Here is a 20,089-nt window from a genome sequence, read left to right on the forward strand (position 1 = left end):
CGATGGCTGTTTCTCAGTGCAGAGAGAGGATGTTTCCAGGCAACGGTGGCCCCAGACCTGCGACCACAGACGTGTCCCCTGGAGGCTCCAGATTCCCCATCAGCCTGGGCGCAGGCTCCCGAATCCTTGGCTGCCTGGCCCCAAGGGCATCCCCCATCCCTTCCATCTTCTGAAAGAGTCGGTGGGGAGTCCGGGAGAGGCTTCCCTCCCTGCGCCACAGGCTCGGGGACACAAATGAGGGGAGGCAAGCAGGCGCCAACCGAGGACAGGTCCTTTCTAGGCCTGGTTTTCAGCCCCAGGGGAGGGAAGCAGAGCCGCTGCGCGGCGGGGCGGCCCCGGGCGTGTCCAGGCCCGTCAGCAGGGGACAGGGCAGCCTCACCAGTCACGGGCCCTGCACGCCCGGAGCCGCCGACCTTTCTTTCCGGGCTTCCCACTTGCTGGAAAAATTGAAAACTTGCACCAACCAGAGATGAACCCCAACCCTCCCTTTCCCCAGCGCAGCTCTGATGCTCTGATCGCAGGGCCCCCTCCTTACAGGGAGGCCCATCCTGGGAGCTAAAAGGGACAGGCCCGGGTTTTCCCGCCCTTGCGTCAGAATGGAGGGGCCGGTCAGACCCAGAATCACAGAATATAAAGAAAGTGGAGCTTCTTGCTCTCCTGACCTTGGCATCTGAGATTCGAACCCATCTCGTCGTCTCTTGCAAGACCCCATCAGCAGCCCAGCAAGGAGGGTGGGCCCCCCTTCATTCCCCGGGGGGGCATGTGACCTCTGCAGCCTCACCCCCCCGGGGTGAACCAGGCACCTGGGGACCACCCCCCACGAAGGGGCCACTATCTAAACTCCACTTGCTTGAAAAAGTGAAGTTTTTATTCATCGTCCTGATTAGTAATGTAGCCTTGCTCCCGACCTTGCACCTGCTGCAGAAAAGGGGCAGCTGTCCAGGTGCTCGGAGGCAGGTGCGGCCTCCGTGGGAGGGGCTGCCCTCCCCAGCCCCAGGGCCCGTTTGCTTCCCGGCAGCACCTGCTGGGAGGCAGGCAGGGTTATTTCCCTAAGCCTGTGACGTGATGGGGACCAGATGTGGGAGCCTGTGAGTGGGCTGTCCCCTGCTCTCATTCTGTGTCACCTGCAGACTCCTTTACATTCAGAGCCAGAAACATGACATCACGAGTGACGTGAAATAAGGGACGGACACTCTGTCTTTCTCCCAGGGTGTGGGACTCCAAAGCCAAGAGCCCTTTGTGTGGCCTGTGTGTTCTTTGTAACGTGGCTGGTTCCCCGTCTGGATTCCGGGGTCCACCCTCTCTGCTCCTCATGAGCTCCGTGGACCCCGTGCCCCCAGCCTTGCCTGGGAGACAGCAGGGGGCAAGGCCCGCACTTCCCACCGGCCTCCATCCTTGCTCTGTGAGCGGCCTGGCACAGGTCAGCCACGGTCCCAAACCATGACAATGCAGCCATAGGCCTAGAGCACGGCGGGAGGGGAGGAAGGCCAGTCGGGGGTTCACTGGGCCGTGGTGGGATTTTGTCTGGGACATATTGGTGGTGGGGACAGGTGTGACCAGTGGGGGGCAGTGGGGGAGGACGCCACGGGAGAGACTCCCCCATCACCCATCTGGGCCAACTGTCCGAGAGTCACAGGCACCACTGGATTGACGGTATCCAGGCAGGTGTCCCCGTGCTGGTGGGTCTCTTCTGTGAGTCAGGGCAGGACATGCTCCCCCCATTTGCAAAGCCACCTCCCCCTCCACTGGACCAAAACGGGGAAAGGGCGAAGCTGGGGGCAGGCCTGCACTGAGGGCGCGGGGGTGTCTCACATCCTTATACTAGGGCCCCGGTACAAGCAGCCCAATGTGTGGGGCAAAGGGGATAGAGTTGGCCCCAAAGCCATATCCATCCTTATCCCAGACCTGTGATCGTGTCCCTTACAGGGCAAAGGTGGGGGGGGACTGTGCCGATGGGATTCAGCTGTGGATCTGGAGTTGGAAGACTGGCCTCCTGTAATCCCAAGAGACCTTACAAAAGGGGGACGGGGTCGGAGGCAGAAGGCCACGTGGTGGTGGAAGCGAAGGGGGTTGGTGCTTGCAGGTGCTGCTGCTTCGGAAGGAGGCAGGAGGGCAAGGGGCAAGGGGCCAGACGCCCCCACCTGCCAGGGCCTCTGGGAGGAAGGCAGCCCCCCGACCTGTCTTTTCCTGCCCCCCCTGCCCCCCCCTCAGAGCTGTAACAGAACTAAGCTGTGCACGTGTTTTTAAAACTGTGTGTCATCCCTAATGGCTGCTCCGTGGTGATTTGTCCCTGCAGCAGTGAGACACTAGTACCAAGGAGCAGACACCGAGCAGCGGTTCCCCGATTTCCAGCAGGCGGGTGGTTTCCTGCTGTATTTTATTGACTTCTATACCCCCTTGGGCCCGTGTGGGGGGGAACCAGAAGGTGATGGGAATAGAACAAGGACATCGACAGGGAACTCGGCTCATCAGAACACGTGAAATAAAGTGGGCACCTCCATCCGGTCCCCCGTGGTGGGTCACGGTGGCTCCTTCCCTCCGGGCCACGCGGCAGGTCCCCAGGATACGAGGGCTGCACTCACGGGGTGACAGTCCACCAGTGGCAGCTGCAGCGGTGACCTCCGATGGCGAACATCCGGGGATCTAAAAGTGCATTTCGTGCATCAACAAATCACATCGAGGGAGCGTCGGACACCGTCGGATGCCGGCACCGCCCGGGCTCCGCCAAGAGCTTGGTGCGCTCACGGCGGCACCGAGCGGAGCGTGGACGCGGCGCCTAGCGGCCCACCAGCCAGTTCCGCCAGTTAAACGCCGAGTTCGAGCCGTGGGTCAGCGTCTTCACGGGAGGGTTCACCAATTCCCATTTGCCTTCCTCTTTATTTTCTTCACAGAAGCACATGCCCAGAGAAGGAATCTAGGACGGAGTTTGTAATCACTTGTTAATATTTCATGGCAGGTCAATCGATTTTACGGTCACTCTAAAGCCCAGCGGCAGGTCCTGCTGGGCCAGGAGGCGGGCGTCATGGGTCCACGCTGGCAGGGCTGCCTTAGCCACATGCCCGCGGCTCACGCAGCCGTCCTGGGGCGGCCCCCTCCCACGGACGGGGAAACGCCTGCGGACGTTATTGCTGGTCACACTGGGGTGCTGCTGGCAGGGGCAGGGGCCAGGGGTCCCGCTAACAGCCTGCAGCGCTCAGGGAGGCCGTGCCCCCCGACACGGAAGCACCTGCCGGAAGCTCAGCAGGGCCCAGGCTGAGAAGCCCAGGCCCGAGGACTGACTTGCTTTCTCAAATTTAGCATCACAGAAAGGTACCGGCATTACGTTCAGAGCCCGGAAAAAAACCAGTAAATGAAACTTCAGACCTCAACCTCTTCATCTGCAAAATGAAAGTGTTCGTGTAGATTTTTTTTTCTAAGGCTTTTTGTTTGCAGTTTGCATGTTTTGCTTTCTTTTTTGTCTTCTCTCTTTTGATGCCTGGAAATTCCTTGGTGAGAGAAAGTTTGCAGAAATTCCAGCAAGCAGGGCCGTCCATGGAGGCTGGTAGTGACTCAGGACGCTCTCTCCTGCTTAGAGAGACTGTGTGTGTGTGTGCGTGCACATGTGTATACATGTATGTGTGTATGCACGCACATGTATGTACGATTATGTGTGCATATGTGTATGTGCATACACGTGCTCAGGTGTGCAAGCATGCACTGTGCACATGTGTGAATGTGTGCACGTGTGTCTATGTGTGTAATGTGTATGCATGCACGTACATGTATGTATGGATGGCTGTGTGCACTTATATATGTGCACATGTGTGTACGTGTGCACGTGGGTATGTATGTGTGCAAGTATGTGCATGCATGCATATGTGCACACGTGTGAATGTGTCTATGTGTGCACGTGTGTGTGCGTGTGTACATGTGGGGGCAGCACCGTGTGGTAGGCAAGGGACAGTTGAGAACAGTCTGTTTCCACCTGCCCTTGATTTGAAGGTCGGTGGTGCCCAGGGCCCCTTGGTAAATTTCTGATACGTGCAGCAAGTCCAGCTTATTTGGAGGTGGGGGTGTGTGGACACCAAACGGTCAGGACAAGAAAGTCGTGGGAATTTGGAAGTTCAAGGCTGGCATCTTGAGAAGCGGAGGCCAAAGATTGGGGGAGAGGGTGGAAATCTGGCCGCAAAGACTAATGGGGTTTTGCAATAGCACCAGATTTGCCATTCCGTCAGCAACTGGCACATGTAGGGTGGCCGTCATGCAGGTGACCTGAAGCCCCAGGGACCCTGGGGAGGGGTGCAGGATCAGGAGCGTGCAGCGTGGGAACACACAGAGGGAGACAGCTCCACAGGGGCAAGAGCAGCACTTGGGGAGCAGATGGTGCAGGGGCCACCAGGAGAACCCCCAGAAAAATCCATCATCACCCAGCATGGCCTGGAGGCTCGAGCCCTATATTCAGTTGGTGGCCCAGGACCCCGAAGGGCTTGGGAATATCTGGGTCACAGTTGGGAAGCCCCACCTTGGAGATACTTTGGAGGGGACTCATGCTTCCACTCGGGGCCAGAGGAAGCTGAACGAGAAGAGGGAAAGTGCATGCAGGTAGGGTGCTCTGACTCACCCCCCACGTGAGGGGGGACCGGGCTTTCACCGGCAGGCAGGGCCGGGCTCCGAGAGCCAAGGACTTTGCACAGGCACAGAGCCGGTGCTGGCTGGCGGGGCCTGGGGTCTGTCCCTCTGCAAACAAGCGGTGGCCGCTCATGATCCTGTGACAATGTTGCCCAAGGAACCAGCTCAGGGACCCATGTCCCATCACAGCTGTTGTCTGTACCGCTGCACTCCCAGCCTCAAGATCATCAGTCAATTGATTTAAAAAGGACAAGGACAGTAGGCTCCGTCTGGCCCTGAGTAGATGCTCAGGGCAGGAGCAGGGGGTGGGGCTGAGCCGCTCGTGTGTCTGCCTTAATTCATCTCACCGACCTCTGGGCGATGGTCATCCGGCTGGTGCAAAGTTCCCACTGTCCTCTACATGCGGGTCCCCCGTAAGCATCTGCGTAGCCCTGCCCGGCCCGGGGAACGCAGGCTCCTGCAAGGCCTGTGTGTTCCATGGTGGCCTGACTCCGAAGGCAAGAGGGTGTGGCTTCCTCTCTGTCCTCCAGCCCCCGGCCCTCGAGTCCCCAGAACAAGCCAGGCCAGCAGCTGTCCTTTCTCTTGGCGTCCACATGGCTTACTCCTCCCTGGACCATTTGTTCAACTACTTCCAGGGATCACCAGGTCTTATTATATATATATATATATTTTAAATTTTTTATATTATGTGGGCAGCAAATGGCCAAAGTTGCCATAATGATGTTAAAGATGATAAACTGCTCCCGTCAGCCCCCCGCTCAGGGCTGCCCTTTGCAGAAGAGCAGGTGTGCACATTCTCAGGAGACGGGGTGGGTGGGGTGGTCCCTGCTGCCCTGGGTGGGCCCGACTCCTGTTTTCACTCTGAGTAGGAAGCACGATGACCCTGTGTGCTCGGGGTGCCGGATTTCCTGGCCCAAAGAGGAAGGGGGCAGGCACGTACCTTTCTCACTAGCTGGGCGAAGTCTCCACTGTCCCGGGGCGGCAGCCCAAGGAGTGGGCGCGTGCAGGAGTCCAGTGCCGAGCCGTGGCTCACAATCAGGGTGACGCCCACTGGAGAGAGAGAACACCTTGGGGTCACATGAGGCATGTGGAGTGCCTTTTTCTTTTCCTTTTTAAAAAAAACAAAACAAAACAAGGGTCTCCAGAGTTGTTGGGGGAAACACCTTGTGGCGCACAAAGCCTTGAGAGGCCCCGGGTAGGAGGCAGTGTGGCAGGCAGGTAACTGCGTGTGTGTAGTCTGGGGCACATCACATCCTCGGACACGGTCTGGGGGTGTCGGCGCCTGCCGTGAGCTTCGGGGGTGGGACTGCACCGTGATCTAAGCCTCCGCCTCTTGCAGGACGCAGTGGTGGTTGCCGGCCGGGCCGGGTCCCTTAGCTAGAGAGTGGGCAGCCAGGTGGCCACCATGAGCCTGCTGATGCCTCGCGCTTGAGTCCATGGGTGGAGTGAGTCTCCGGCCCGGGGGAACCACTGGATCTACCTGGGGGACGGGGTCGGGGGCGGGCCTCCGCGGCAGGCGAGGGCGGATGCAGAACAATCCGTTCACGCTGCCTGCCTCCTAACTCGACTCCAAGTTCTCCAACGTGGCCGAAGCCCTGATGTGTTTTCCTGTTCATTCCTGTAGCCTCAGCCTCTGAAGTCACGGTGCAGCGGCCAGGATGCCGTCTGGGGCGGGGACGCGCAGCTTGGACCAGCTTGGACTCTCGGTGACTTGGGCAGGCGGGCTTCAGCCCTCCGGGCTTCCAAGTCACGAGGGTCACTGTCTGCTCAGGGCGGTGGGCAGTTAGCAGGTGACGCCTGGGAAGGGCCCCCTGCACGGGGACCTGCAGGTGTTGGCTTTCACCCTCCAGCCCACCTGAGTTTTCCATTCCCCCTCTGCTGCCTGCCACACCGGTCCCCCTCCCGCCTTGCTCACGCGCTCCCCTCTGGGTCGCTGTTTGCTTCCAAATCCTGCTCGTCCTCCGCATCGGGCACGGGGGCCAGAGGGGCCGTGTTCCCCGTGCGGGTGAGCAGAACCCACACGGGGCCCCGTGGGTGCTGGAGCTGCTAGAGCAGATCCCCGCGCGTGTTCCGGAAGGCTCGCCCCTCTATGGGGTCCTCAGGGGGGCAGAGCATCCCGGGGACACCAAATCTCAGCTCAGGACAGGCTTGGAGTCATCAGCTGGAGGGTGTTGGGTGGAGGCAGGGTCCCAGCCCGGCAGGGATGGCTCCGACGTCATCTTCGTCCTATGGTGCCTCGATGTGGTCTCGGGGACGAATGGGACTTCGGTAATCAACCAAATGCCACTGAGATGTGGTTTCCGATAGTAGGCTTCCCAGGGTGCCAGCCAGGCAAAATTGGGGGCGCCGGCTACGGCGAGGTTCGGGTGCCTCCCCGCAGGGAGCCTGGGAGCGCGTCCCGCAGGGGCGCCAGCGGCTCTTCGGGGAGGCCAGGTGCTCTGCCATCCCTGAGAGCCCAGACAGTCGACCCCTGCCAACGACGCCTCCGCCTGCATCTTGGGGTGAGGGGTGGGCAGGACCCAGGGCAGGGGAGGCGGGCCCGGCGGCCTCTCACCGCCTACCAGACGCCTCTTCACGTTCTTCAAAATTCCTAATATTCCAGATGTCGTGCTCCTTTCCCCAACAATAAATATCCGGACTCCCCGAGGGGAGCGCGTGCGCCTCCTCCACGTAGGTTTTCCCCGCGGCGTTCCACTGCTGTCCGACTCAGCGCTGACCAACCAGACACGCTCGCCAACTTACATTTTTTTAAGGGTTAGTTTTCAACTTTTTTTTTTTTTTTTTTTTTACTATGGACAATTCCGAAGATCCCCAGAGAGGCCCGAAGGTGGGCCCGAGGCATCCTGGAGCCGCGCACTGTGACATTCGCACGTCGCCCACCGTCCGGGCACGCCCCTGCCCTGGCCCTTCCACGTGAGGACTCCCCCCACCCCCCGTCACACCTAACAGGATCCACTCGGTTTCTTGGGTATTTCCACACTCAGATTCCACATTGAAATTTTTCTGATGGTCCCAACCATCTGCGCGTACGGACGCCCCGTGCCAAGCGGCATTCAAACGCGACCTGACACCTGGCTCTTCCGTCCTTAGGCTCTCGTTCCCTAGGAAGCAGATGTGCGTGGTTTGTGCTGACCCGCTGTCCCGGGTCCCGTCGGCTCTCAGTCTTGGAATCGGGTCCCCGGGGCGGCAGGGGACATGTGCCTACACGCTTCGCTCCTGCAGAGGCCGCCACGCAACACGGTTGGGGCGGGGGTCAGGAGGAGGTGGGGGGCATTCCTAGGTGCGTAAAATGGGCCAGTGCCTGGGGCGGGGGGGTGTTGCTGGCCCTGCCGGGGATGGGGAGGCACTTACCGTCCCGTGGGCAGGTGCTGATGATGTGCTGTACGCTCACCGCACACCTGTCCACATACTCGTCGTAGCTCTCGGCTGGCAGGAGGGAGGCGAGAGGAAACGCAGGCCTGAGGAGGACAGAGAGGAGCCTGCCACGCCGTGGCCCGCGTGCCGGCGGCCCCTGGAGAAGGAGAAGCCCGGCCCGGGGACCGCTCCTCGAGGGGCCCCCAACCCGCAAAGCACCGGCGTCCGATCTCCAGCAGCGCCCTCCCCGAGTACCAGGAGGGTTTTGTGATGGCGAAGAGTCGGCCACGGGCAGAGGATGAGGGAACTTGGCTCCCCGACCGCACCCCAGCCAGGCTCCTGGAGCCCGCGTCTCCCGGGCCCGCGGCTGGGCTTCCGTGTCCAACTGTGTAGACTCAGTAGCAAGACTCCGGCGAACACCGTAAAACCAGAGCCCCCTCCCCGTGGTATGGGCTCCCCCTCCATACCTGAGCAACCCCCCTCTCCGTGCCCCGCCACCCCCAGGTGATGTCCCGGCACTCTGGCCTGCCTTCCGCAAGCTGCTGCTGGGGCAGTTTATGGAGCGTTCCCCCCCACAATACCTTTGCACCCCCACCCCGCTCTACTGCTAACACCCCCACTCGTCCTCGTTATGCTGCAGCCGGTCCCATTCTGCTCCCCCGTGCAGCGCCCTCCCCTCCAATGCAGGCTTCCTCACCATCTTTAACAAGTGGTGTGGCTATGCCTTCTTGAACGAGACCCAGAGAAGCACCCCCGCCCCGGGCAGACAGCGAGGGGACGGCATACCTATAATCCGTGCTCACGTTGAAATCCGCCTCTTTCAGCTCATCCAGGGTCATGAGGGTCGGGGTGGTTTTGCCGGACTCCCACTTTGTCCACTCAAAGATTCCGGGTTCCACTCTTATCTTAATTTTTTTCTCCAGTTTGAGCTCTGTAGCCAACAGAATACGAGTGTTTGTCACCTTCCAAGTTCAGTTTGCTTTTCATGTAAGTGAGTCTCTTCTTATACCCATTTAAAAAAAAAAGTGTTTTTTTTTGGGGTGAGGGGGCACCTGGGTGGGTCAGTCAGTTAAGCATCTGACTCTTTTTTTAAAAAAAAATTATTTATTTATTCATGACAGACACAGAGAGAGGCAGAGGCACAGGCAGAGGGAGAAGCAGGCTCCATGTGGGGAGCCCGATGCGGAACTCGATCCCGGGACTCCAGGATCATGCCCTGAACCAAAGGGAGATGCTCAACCATGGAGCCACCCAGGTATCCCAAGCATCTCACTCTTGATTTTGGCTCAGGTCATGGTCTCAGGGTCATGAGACTGAACCCCACATTGTGCTCCACACTCGGGGGTGGGGGTCCGCTTGAGATTTTCTCTCTCTGCCCCTCCCTCTCCCCAAATAAATAAATAAATAAATCTTTTTTAAAAAGTGGCATATTTTTTTCTTTCTTGGCAAGTATTGTTCTGTGATTACTCACAGCCATGCTATTTTTTTTTTTAATTTTTAAATTTTATTTATTTATTTATTTTTAGCCATGCTATTTCTGAGTCAAAACCCACCGGGCTGTTGGGAGGTATCCGAGGAGCGGTGATGCCTGTCCGTCAGGAAGGGACCAGGACTGTGAGCCACCACCAGTGCTGGGCTCACCCTGGTGCTCACCTTGATGGTCCAATACAACTCTACAGCCAGACCAGCACCGGGTCCGGTCCTCGGCCAAGGGCGAGAGCACACCACATTGGCCAACCCAATAATCCATGGAAAGGATTGGGGAGCACATTAGTCACATTGAGGCACCACTTTGACAAACAGCCCAGACTGCGCAGAAGGCGAAGGTCCCTCAGGACACCTGACTTCTCCCAGCTACCCCTCCCGAGCATTTCGTACCTCGACTAGAAGACCTGTGATGTAAGGCCAGCTCTGTGAGCAGGGCCTATGAGGAATGTTTTCATTTGAAGTGGAGCAAATGTCATTAAGCTCAACTGTTGGGAATAAAATCTGTTCCCAAATTGCATCCCAGGTCCGTGGAGCAGGTTCCTTTGCCAGACAGAGCACGCTTAGGTAGGGAGCTCCATGGTCTAACCAGACTCCTGAGCTCTCTCTAGCCTGTGGAGCACCCGTGTCCACCGTGAATAGGTCACGTGAAGGAACAGTGGGAGAAGTTCCCAGATGGATGTGGCCACCCCTTCTGGGGAGCCACCTTGCAGCCAGAGTGGGTCACGCTTTGGGAAACGGTCCATCCAGACGGCCACTGACACAGCATTGAAATTAAGGGTAGCAGGTTAGCATCTCACACGTCCTGATGCTTCCAGGACCCGGGAAGAAGGCTGAGCGCCCTCCTCTTTCTGAAGGGATGCGGGCTTTACAAGCTCGTGACTCCCTCGGGCATCATGATAACAACAAGGACTCAAAGTCCATCGGGGATCCTATTAGAGGTGTTGACGTCATCCCCACCAGGGAATATTTCTGGGAGCTTTTCATCGCACTTCTCAAGCCCGCCCGTCGTGAGATCCAGCTGTCCACCTGCCCCCCACATCCGTGTCCGCAGGAAAGCCCCAGGCCCAGCTGGTGGGCGGGTCTCCATGTAAAGTCGTGCTCGCTGACCTCGGTGGGCCCTTCGTCGGGCCGCCCGGTGGCCATCCTCCATCTCCCCACCGTGACCTGACAGGTATGTCATAGCACCTCGGCGCCCCAAACCTCCAGAAGGCCTTCCCGTCCTCACTTCCGGCTGCGGGCCCGACTCCCTCTGTCTCTGAGGAAGTGGAGGCAAGCCCCCTCCCCACGTTTGCACACCTGCTGCGTCTGTGTCCACTTGCTTTGCCTTCCGTCCCTCCGTTGTGGAGCAGCGGCCTGTGCTACTGCCCTGTGAACTACATCACGCCCCCCCTTCCCCACACAAGAGGGCAGGGCAGGGGTCCAGCGGGAGGTGCAGAACCAAGGTCCCCAGAACAGGCTGCCCTTCTCTGGCAAGAAATTTCTTTTTTCCTGCAGGCCGAAGCTGCAGGAGGCCTGCCGGTGGCTTCCCAATGGACACCAGCCTTTGATGGTGCTGGGCAGCTCCCAGTAGCCGATCCCCTTGCCCTGGTAAGAGCCACGGGCTTTGGGCTCAAAAGGCACCATAGCCATTCCCAGAACTCTGGGTTCTGACTGCCCCTCCTCAGATTTTTTTTTTTTAACACATATGGCAGATGCAGGCCCAAGGTGGACAGCGTGATGACAGGCTCCTGGCACTCAGTTACAATCCTGGCATTCCAGAAAGGTTGACAGGCTCAGTGCCTGCCAACAGCTCCTGGAGGGCTGCTTTGTGACCCTCTTGTGCCCTACTTGGCCACGTGTCGCCACTCGTCCAAATCTTACCCCATTCACTCCCCTCTGCCCGTGGAGAATAACCACAAGGTCAAGGCTACGTGAGAGCTCACTGCGGTTCTCACCGACCTTCCAGGATGTGCTTGGCTGTCTGCACACAGCGGAGGGCTGGGGAGGTGAAGACGGAGGTGACTCTGATGCCACTGTCCAGTAGTGCTTCCCCTGGAAAACAGCAGGTGGGGAAACACCTCTTTGTAACTGTAGCCTCCCATGGGTGGCTCATACCTGCGGTAGGCAGGACCTTAAGTGGCCCCAGGAGTCCCACCCCCTGGTGTGCACAACCCCGTCAGCCCCTTGAGTGTGGCTGGAAGCTGTGAATGAGATGAAGTGGCACTGCTGGGTCTGCATTGTGTCATTTGGCAGGAGGGGGTTGTCACCATTCAGGTGAGCTCATTAAAAGCAGAGATTTTCCTCAAGCTGTCACAGAAGAGAAGCCAGAGAGATTCAGAAGTACAGGGATTTGAGGGGTGCCTGGGTGGCTCAGTCAGTTAGGAATCTGACTCTTGATTTCGGCTCAAGTCATGATGTCAGGGTCATGAGATCGAGCCGTGTCAGGGGCTCCATACTCAGCAGGGAGTCTGCTTAAGATTCTCTCTCTCCCTCTCCTTCTCCAAAGGAAAAAAACACGGGTATCCGACATGCAAGAGATTCCCTATTGCTGGCCTCAGAGATGGAGGGGGCCATGCGGCAGGGAACGTGGAGGGTGCCGGGCGCTGAGTGCTGCCCTTTGCTGACAGCCGGCAGGGGAATGAGGCCTTCAGTCCTACAGCCCCATGGAACAGGATCCCCCCCCGACAACCTTTTGGGAGAAACTGGAAGTGCTTCCAGGAGCCTCCAGATGGGAGCTCAGCCCAGCTGACAGCTGGCTCTCAGGCTGGGAGATCCCGAGTGGACAACCCAGCCACACCGTGCCCAGGCTCCCACCCTACGGAGCAGGTTTAAGGTTGTGGCAATCGGTGCTGCAGCAACGGGGAACTCAGACTACTCGAGGCTCATGGAAGGACAAGCTTGGAGGCCACATTCCATGTCACAAAATTAGAGGGCCCTATTCTTGGGAAAGAAGGGGATCTTCTCAGTAGGATATATGCACGGAGCCAAGGGCAGTGTGGCTGTAGAGGAAGCTGTCACGGGCTGGCCTGTGTTGCCACAAATTCACATGCTGGGGTCCTCCCCGTGTGACCTTCTTCGGTGTCTTCCTAATGGTGGTCAAGCTGCAGTGAGGTCCCTAGGGGGACTCTAATCCACTCTGTCCTTGTAAAAGAGGGGGTTTGGACATAGAGACAGCAGGTGCACAGGGAGGTGTCCACACACCAAGGTGAGGGGCCTGGAGTGGACGCCCTCACGGCCTTGGGAGAACTTGGACTTCCAGAACCTCGAGAGAATAAATCTCTGCTGGTGAAGCCGCTCCCCTTTGGCACTTTGTTACGGAACCAAGGAGAGGCCGACCACTGCCTGCAGGGACGCGGGAGCGCAGGTCCTGGGCTCCATCAGCAGGCCCGCGCAGGCCCACACACCTTCCTCTCTTCCTCATTCATTAAAGGAAGCCTGGATGAATTCATTGGCTTCTTTGGCCCAAAAAGCCGCTCATGTGGAACCAGAACCCCAGACATAAAGCACAAGCCCAAACTGACAGATTTTGAAATAAAATCAAAGAGAGGATGTGCTTTTTAAATTTTTAAACTGACATCCGTAGTGTACGCAGTGGTCGTTGGTTTTTCTCCCCACTCTCGTTCCTTCCGTGCCTGTCCTTTGTTCCTCCTGACTTCCCTTGGGTCCAATCCCTGCACTTCCACTCGCTGGCTACGTGACCTTGGGCAACCGACTTAACCTCTCTGTGCCTCAGTGTCCTCATCAGCAAAGTGGGGACGAAGCTAACACTGGCCTCCATGGGCCTGTCGCCAGGGCCCGGTAGGCATCGGTGATGATCGTCGCTGTGATCACTGTTACCACCTCCCCGCTAGCATGACCCCCACACATACCCGCCATCCTGGACTGGAAAATCCCACACGATGATAACGGAGGGTCATTTTCAAAATCTTTGATACCGTTGCTCCTTCTGGGCAGACTGTAGGGGAAGTTCAGGTCTGGTCGGTAGTACTTCCCTGCAGCATAAATAAACACCGGGCGTTCAGATCCGCGCATCAACCTAGGGCACATTTAAACCCCCATAAGATCCAGACCCATATCGGAAGCAGGACTATCGCTTTCACTTAAATCGTTGTCAACTGTGTGTGTGTGTGTGTGTGTGTGTGTGTGTTTTAAAGGTTTTATTTATTTATTCATGAGACACACGGAGAGAGAGGCAGAGACACAGGCAGAGGGAGAAGCAGGCTCCACGCAGGGAGCCCGACGTGGGACTCGATCCCAGGACCCTGGGATCACGCCCTGAGCCCAAGGCAGATGCTCAACCGCTGAGCCACTCAGGCGTCCCTCAGCTGTGTTTTTTCTCGCATGTGCTCTGTGAGGTGGATTCAACTGGTGAGATATTGGTGCTTTCCTGAGCACACGTTTCTTCAAATACAGAAAACACAGGTTTTAGCCTCCGGAAACACGACGCCCTCTTTGTCCCCTGGTGACGCCTCCCAAAGATTCACTCAATACAATTCTTCCTGATTAAGAATGGAGTGTCTCCATTACTGATTTAGCTTAACTTGACAGGAATCCCAAGTTGCCATTAATTGCGGAGGCGAAATTCTAAAGACCCCCAGAGCTGACAGTGGGTCATATTGTCTCCGGGGACCGAGTACACAGGGCCGGGATGCTCCTGCGTTGTGTGTTGTTGAGCCGATTGCTGAGGCACACCTGGAAATGAGGAGCCTCCGCGGGGACTCCCCCCACCCTCCATCTAGAGGCTGCAGAGGTTCACTCTGCGTTTGACCTTGAGCTCCACGACCCGACAGGCTGGTGCAAATCCTGGCACCATCAGTTACTTGTTGTGTGATTAGAGGCAACTGACTGAATCTCCCTTATCAGTGAAGAGGGGAAATGATAAGGCTGTTACAATGAATCACTGTGATAATGCCCGGACCCCAGGGCCTGGCTCAGGGGAAGTGGTCAACAAGTGGTAAGCCTGAGCTCGCCGTAATTATCCATCACCCCTGCAGAGGACGCTATACTATGTCCAGCTCTCACGTCCTCCCAAGCAATCCCAAGCCTCCTGGCGGCCAGCAGATTCTAGCAACCGAGTCATCTTTGTCTGAGACCTGCTGTATATCCGGGGAAGGCCCTGTCGCATGCCCTGCCTGGAGCATGCCAGCCCAGTCCTTCACGAACACAGGGAGGCAGCCTGCTACTTTGAACGCCTTGGTTTTTCTAGTCCATGCATGATTTTCCTGAAAGCTCCCTCCCTGGAACTTCCATTGGCAGAGACGTTGTTCGAAGAAAGGCCTTCATTAAATGCCAAAATATACATCGTGTTGGCTGGGAAAAGTGAATTTTTTTTTTTTTCCCAAGAGAAGGTCAGTCAACTGTGTTATATTCTCAAAGGCATCTATGATCCACAAAAGGTGAACCAGCGCCATGTGGGTATCTTGTTCTCATTGACTCTATCCATGAGAGGCAGAGAAAGCCCAGAAGAAAACAAGGACCTGGAGCAACGTTAGATTCTGATGGTGTAGAGCTTACAGGTGCAGGGGGGTGACCTGGCCATGCAAGGTGTGGGTATGTAGCCCAGAAGTGAGCAGAAATGAGGAGACTCAGAGGAGAGGCTGGAAGCACCCCCGAACATCCCATTGTAATGGATTAAACATGTGATATGTAGGATTCGGACAAATTAGGCTGTCAGTATTCACTGCATCAAGGGCGGCTTTGACTGGTACAAAGAGCCACCAGGAGCCTCTTTCAAGCTGGGATTCTCTGTTACCTTAAAATATCTCCCCTGGAGGTGACTCAGTCTTTTGTCTGGAGGACCAATATTCTTCCTCTTCCCATGACGTCCCATAACTGCTTCGGGGGCTGGTTGTTTCATGTGGGTTCTCACCCCACCACCACACGCACGCTGACGTGGGGTGCCATTTCAGTCTGCGGTTCCAACCATTGTCCTACAAGAAAGTTTCTTCTAACTGCACGTGTGAATGCCAGTTCACCTCCTATCCACCTCTTGTCCTATTGTTTCTATCCTGAGCCTTTGTGTCTCTGATCGATCTTGTTTTACAGAGACAACCAGAGCATCACTTCATGGGTCCTTGCAGATACGTTTGGTCATGATGTAATCTTTTTTAAAAAAATATTTTTATTTATTTATTTGTCTCCAACAACTATGCTTTATATTTTATTTTATTTTATTTATTTCTATTTTATTATTGAGGCATTGACATACAATGTTATATTACTTTCAGGTGAACAACATAATGATCTAACAATTAGCTACATTACTCAGTGCTCACTAAGATAATTATAGTCACCATTAGTCATTCTACAACATAAGTATAATATTGTTGGCTATATTTTCTATGCTGCAGCATTTATCTCCATGACGTATTTTTTTTTATACCTGGAAGTTTATGCCTCTTAATCCCCTTCCTATGGTATTTGTCTTTGTTTGACTGGCTTATTTCATTTAGCATTATACTTTCTAGCTCCATCCATGTTGCTGTGAATGGCAAGAATTCATTCCTTTTTATGGCTGATTTCATAGGTATACGTGCACCCCAATGTTTATAGCTGTGTTATCTACAATAGCCAAATTATGCAAGGAGACAAGGGTTCAATGACTGGTGAATGGATAAGGAAGTGGGATATATATAAAACATGGGATATTACTCAGCCCTCAAAAAGAATGAAATCTTGCCATTTGCAGTGACACGGATGGAGCTAAAGAGTATTGTGTTGTGTGAACTAAGTTAGAGAAAGATCTACCATATGACTTCACTCTCACATTTAATTTAAGAAACAAAACAAAGGAGCAAAGGGAAGAAAACAGAGAGATGCAAACCAACCAACAGGCTCTTTACTATAGAGAACAATCTGTTTGTTACACAACCTGTTTCCACAGGGAAACACCACCAAAAGGAAACTATTAGGACTACATCATGGTGAAATTTTCTGCACAGCAAAGGAAGCAACCAACAGAATTAAAGGCATCCTACTGAGTGAGAGAAGGGATTTGCAAATGATATATCCAATAGAGTAGGTATCCAAATATCTAAGAACTTCTAGAACTCAACACAAAAAGGCCCAAGTTAAAAAATGGGCAAAAGACATGAACAGACATTTATCCAAAGAAGACATCCAGATGGCCAACAGACACACGAAAAGATGCTCCACATCACTCATCATCAGGGACATGCAAAGTAAAATCACAATGAGATACCACCTCACACCTGTCAGAACGGCTAACGTCAAAAACTCAACAATCGTTGGCAAGGATGCCTAGAAATAGGAACCCTCATGCACTCTTATTGGGAACACAAACTGGTGAAAGTTTCACTGCTACTGTGAAAGACAGTATGGATGTTCCTCACGAAATTAAAAATAGAGCTACCTATGATCCAGTAATTGCTCTACTGAGTATTTATCTCCAAAACACAAAAAACACTAAGTTGAGGGGATACATGCACCCTAATGTTTATTGCAGCATTATTTACAACAACCAAATTATGGCAGCAGCCTACTTATCCATTGATAGGTGAGTGGATAAAGATGAAGTGGTATCATACATATTTTTATTTATTTATTCATGAGAGACACAGCAAGAGAGAGAGGCAGAGACATAGGCTGAGGGAGAAGCGGGCTCCATGCAGGGAGCCCGACGTGGGACTCGATCCCAGGTCTCCAGGATCACGCCCTGGGCCAAAGGTAGACACTCAACCTCTGAGCCACCCAGGCGTCCCGGTCATGATGTAGTCTGCTCAGAATTTTCCTGCTGTGGGCTGAGCACCTGCCAATGGTTTTGCCTAAGCATTTCCCCTTCTTCTCGGCCTGCTGGGCTCTGGGAGGAATTCCAAAAGAGCTGAGCTAGCCCAGCTACTGCGAATCTCACTATGCTCATTCAGTATCTTCATTTATACAGTTAGCTATGGCTTAGAAATAGTGGTGCTGGGCTTTCCATTAAGGCACGTGCATTGGCACAGATGTGGAGAGACGGCTTGTGGGTTTGCTGTATTCACAAGCACGGTCCCTACTTAGTTCTCGGCATCCGGGGGGTGAAGTTGCATGTTCAAATATGTCTGTGAATTGAGTGGGACAGTTAAATATTGTAGACAAGTGACCACGGCAGTGCAGCAATGAGCCTGGGAGATAGGGTCATGCCAGCAGGTGAGTTCAGAGACTGCAGGGCACAGTGACATGCTCTCAATGCTGCTCTCACGAACCACTACCACTATGTGTGCATCCAGAGTAAAGGTGACCGTCCGTGCGTCACACCAGCAGGCTGCTTCCTATCGGTAACCATTCCTCCATCTCCCACAAAGCATTTGCAGCAAGGTGCTTACAGACGGCGTACGCACTCAGCGCACATGGACAATGCCCGGGGCGAAAGATGGAGCACGTGCCCCTGCCACATACATTAGCTCTGCGGAGTCGCTCTCAAGAATGGGGCCATGGGAAATACAAATCAAAACCACAATGAGATCCCACCTCACACCAGTGAGAATGGGGAAAATTAACAAGGCAGGAAACAACAAATGTTGGAGAGGATGCAGAGAAAGGGGAACCCTCTTGCACTGTTGGTGGGAATGTGACCTGGTGCAGCTGCTCTGGAAAACTGTGTGGAGGTTCCTCAAAGAGTTAAAAATAGACCTGCCCTACGACCCAGCAATTGCACTGCTGGGGATTTACCTCAAAGATGCAGATGCAATGAAACGCCGGGACACCTGCACCCCGATGTTTCCAGCAGCAATGTCCACAATAGCCAAACTGTGGAAGGAGCCTCGGTGTCCATCGAAAGATGATGGATAAAGAAGATGTGGTTTATGTATACAATGGAATATTCCTCAGCCATTAGAAATGACAAATACCCACCATTTGCTTCAACGTGGATGGAACTGGAGGGTATGATGCTGAGTGCAGTAAGTCAATCGGAGAAGGACAAACAGTGTATGTTCTCATTCATTTGGGGAATATGAATAATAGTGAAAGGGAATATAAAGGAAGGGAAAAGAAATGTTGGGAAATATCAGAAAGGGAGACAGAACATGAAGACTCCTAACTCTGGGAAACAAACTAGGGGTGGTGGAAGGGGAGGAGGGCGGGGGGTGGGGGGGAATGGGTGACGGGCACTGAGGGGGACACTTGACGGGATGAGCACTGGGTGTTTTTCTGTATGTTGGTAAATTGAACACCAATAAAAATTAATTTATTAAAAAAAAAAAAAGAATGGTGCCATGGGAGATCTGGCTCAGGAAGCCGAGAAGGGGTGCCATTTGTTAGATCCATCTACTTCCTGGGTTTAGACTCTTCCAGGACGTTACCTACCGTCAGGAGTGGAGCACTGCTGTAGCCACGACTTCCCGAAGATTTGATCCACTCTCTCCCCGTGGCGCACCACCAGAACGCTCCTCCTCGCTATCGTGGCCTGAGGTGGTGGAAGGAAAGACACGTGCAATTTCACATCTGCATTCTTCGACTTAATTCAGCGGGCACCTCCCCCTCACCATCCGACAGGTGGCCTACAAACGGGATCTCTTCCTTCCTTCCTCAGTGGCTACAGCCCATTTCACCAAAGGACACCGTCTTGCAATGAAAGAAGATTAGGAATTGCAGGTGGAACTCTCTTTCATTTCTAGCAACTTTGTATTTCCTGGGCATCATGACACTACCAAGGAAATGACAGGCAATAGGAACATCCCATAGCATGCGGAGTCCATCAACTCTTCTACCTTTCTGTTTCTTCCAAGTCCTTACCGCTGTCCTAGTCCCTCCATGCTGCCGTAACAGAACACCACAGACTGGGTCTCGTAAACGACAGATGTTATTTCTTACTGTTCTGAAGACTGGAAATCTGAGATTAGGGTGTTGACACGATTGGGCGAGGGCCCTCTTCTGGGTCAACTTCTTGCTGGGTCCTTACGGGGTGGAAGGGGCAAGGGACCTCTGTGGGGTCCCTGTATAAGGGCACTAACCCCATCATGGGGGCTCTACCCTCCTGACCTAACCACCTCCCAGGGTCCCCACCTCCTAATGCTGGTACACTGCTGGTTAGGATCTCAAAATATGAATTTTGAGGGGACACAAACATTCATCCCTCCATAGTGATGTCTTGGAACATTTTCTATTTCTATACACATTTATTATCGTATAATAGATATTACATATTTTCTCTCTCTATAGATACTGCTGTTCGTATCCTGGGGCCCAGAGTACTGGGAGCAAGCATATCAGAGGCTGGGGCACAAGCTTCAGCTCACAGACTCCCCACTTAGGGAGCTTCAGGGCTCACCGGGACCAAAGGACAAACATGGAAAGATGAGTCATAGAGGAGGATGAGAGACAGCTGACGGTACCTGTCACAGGAGGTGGGCTGGGAGGACCTCAGGTGGGACGTGGAACTTGGTCATGCCTGGAGCCAAGGTCACCAGGGAAGGACAGACCAAGGTCACCGAGATGGACAGGCCAAGGTCAGTGGGATGGATGGTTACATACAGTAAGCAGGGGTGGGCTGGCCGAGCTCACCAAGGAGAGCCGGAATGGGAAGGGCGTCTGGGCAGGAGGGAGCTCTAGCTGGTGCTCTGCTTGTCCTTGCCCAGCTCCTTTTCCTCAGGTGGACCCTTTTCTCCCGCTCCCCACCCCTGGCCTCACAGCTCTTTGAGGCCGGACTTAGGGTGAAAATGAA

The 20,089-nt window shown here is 54.7% G+C and overlaps 1 protein-coding gene across 2 annotated transcripts in view; it reads right to left on the reverse strand.

Annotated features, from left to right (window-relative positions):
* Window positions 1-2,337: 2,337 nt before the first annotated feature.
* Window positions 2,338-20,089, reverse strand: part of UBASH3A (ubiquitin associated and SH3 domain containing A) — a 43,379-nt gene continuing 25,627 nt past the window's right edge. The window contains exons 8-14 of one of the 2 annotated variants that reach the window (XM_072739741.1): window positions 18,733-18,832; window positions 13,299-13,421; window positions 11,389-11,481; window positions 8,749-8,893; window positions 7,960-8,066; window positions 5,549-5,658; window positions 2,338-2,914 (exon numbers count right to left, since the gene is read on the reverse strand). In XM_072739741.1, coding sequence (XP_072595842.1) covers window positions 2,777-2,914; window positions 5,549-5,658; window positions 7,960-8,066; window positions 8,749-8,893; window positions 11,389-11,481; window positions 13,299-13,421; window positions 18,733-18,832 — 816 coding nt within the window. In that variant the 3' untranslated portion in view covers window positions 2,338-2,776. The remainder of the gene's footprint in view (window positions 2,915-5,548; window positions 5,659-7,959; window positions 8,067-8,748; window positions 8,894-11,388; window positions 11,482-13,298; window positions 13,422-18,732; window positions 18,833-20,089) is intronic. The other variant, XM_072739742.1, reaches the window with a different exon arrangement.

The sequence above is a fragment of the Vulpes vulpes genome, chromosome 15, assembly GCF_048418805.1.
Source record: "Vulpes vulpes isolate BD-2025 chromosome 15, VulVul3, whole genome shotgun sequence".
Lineage (NCBI taxonomy): Eukaryota > Metazoa > Chordata > Mammalia > Carnivora > Canidae > Vulpes > Vulpes vulpes.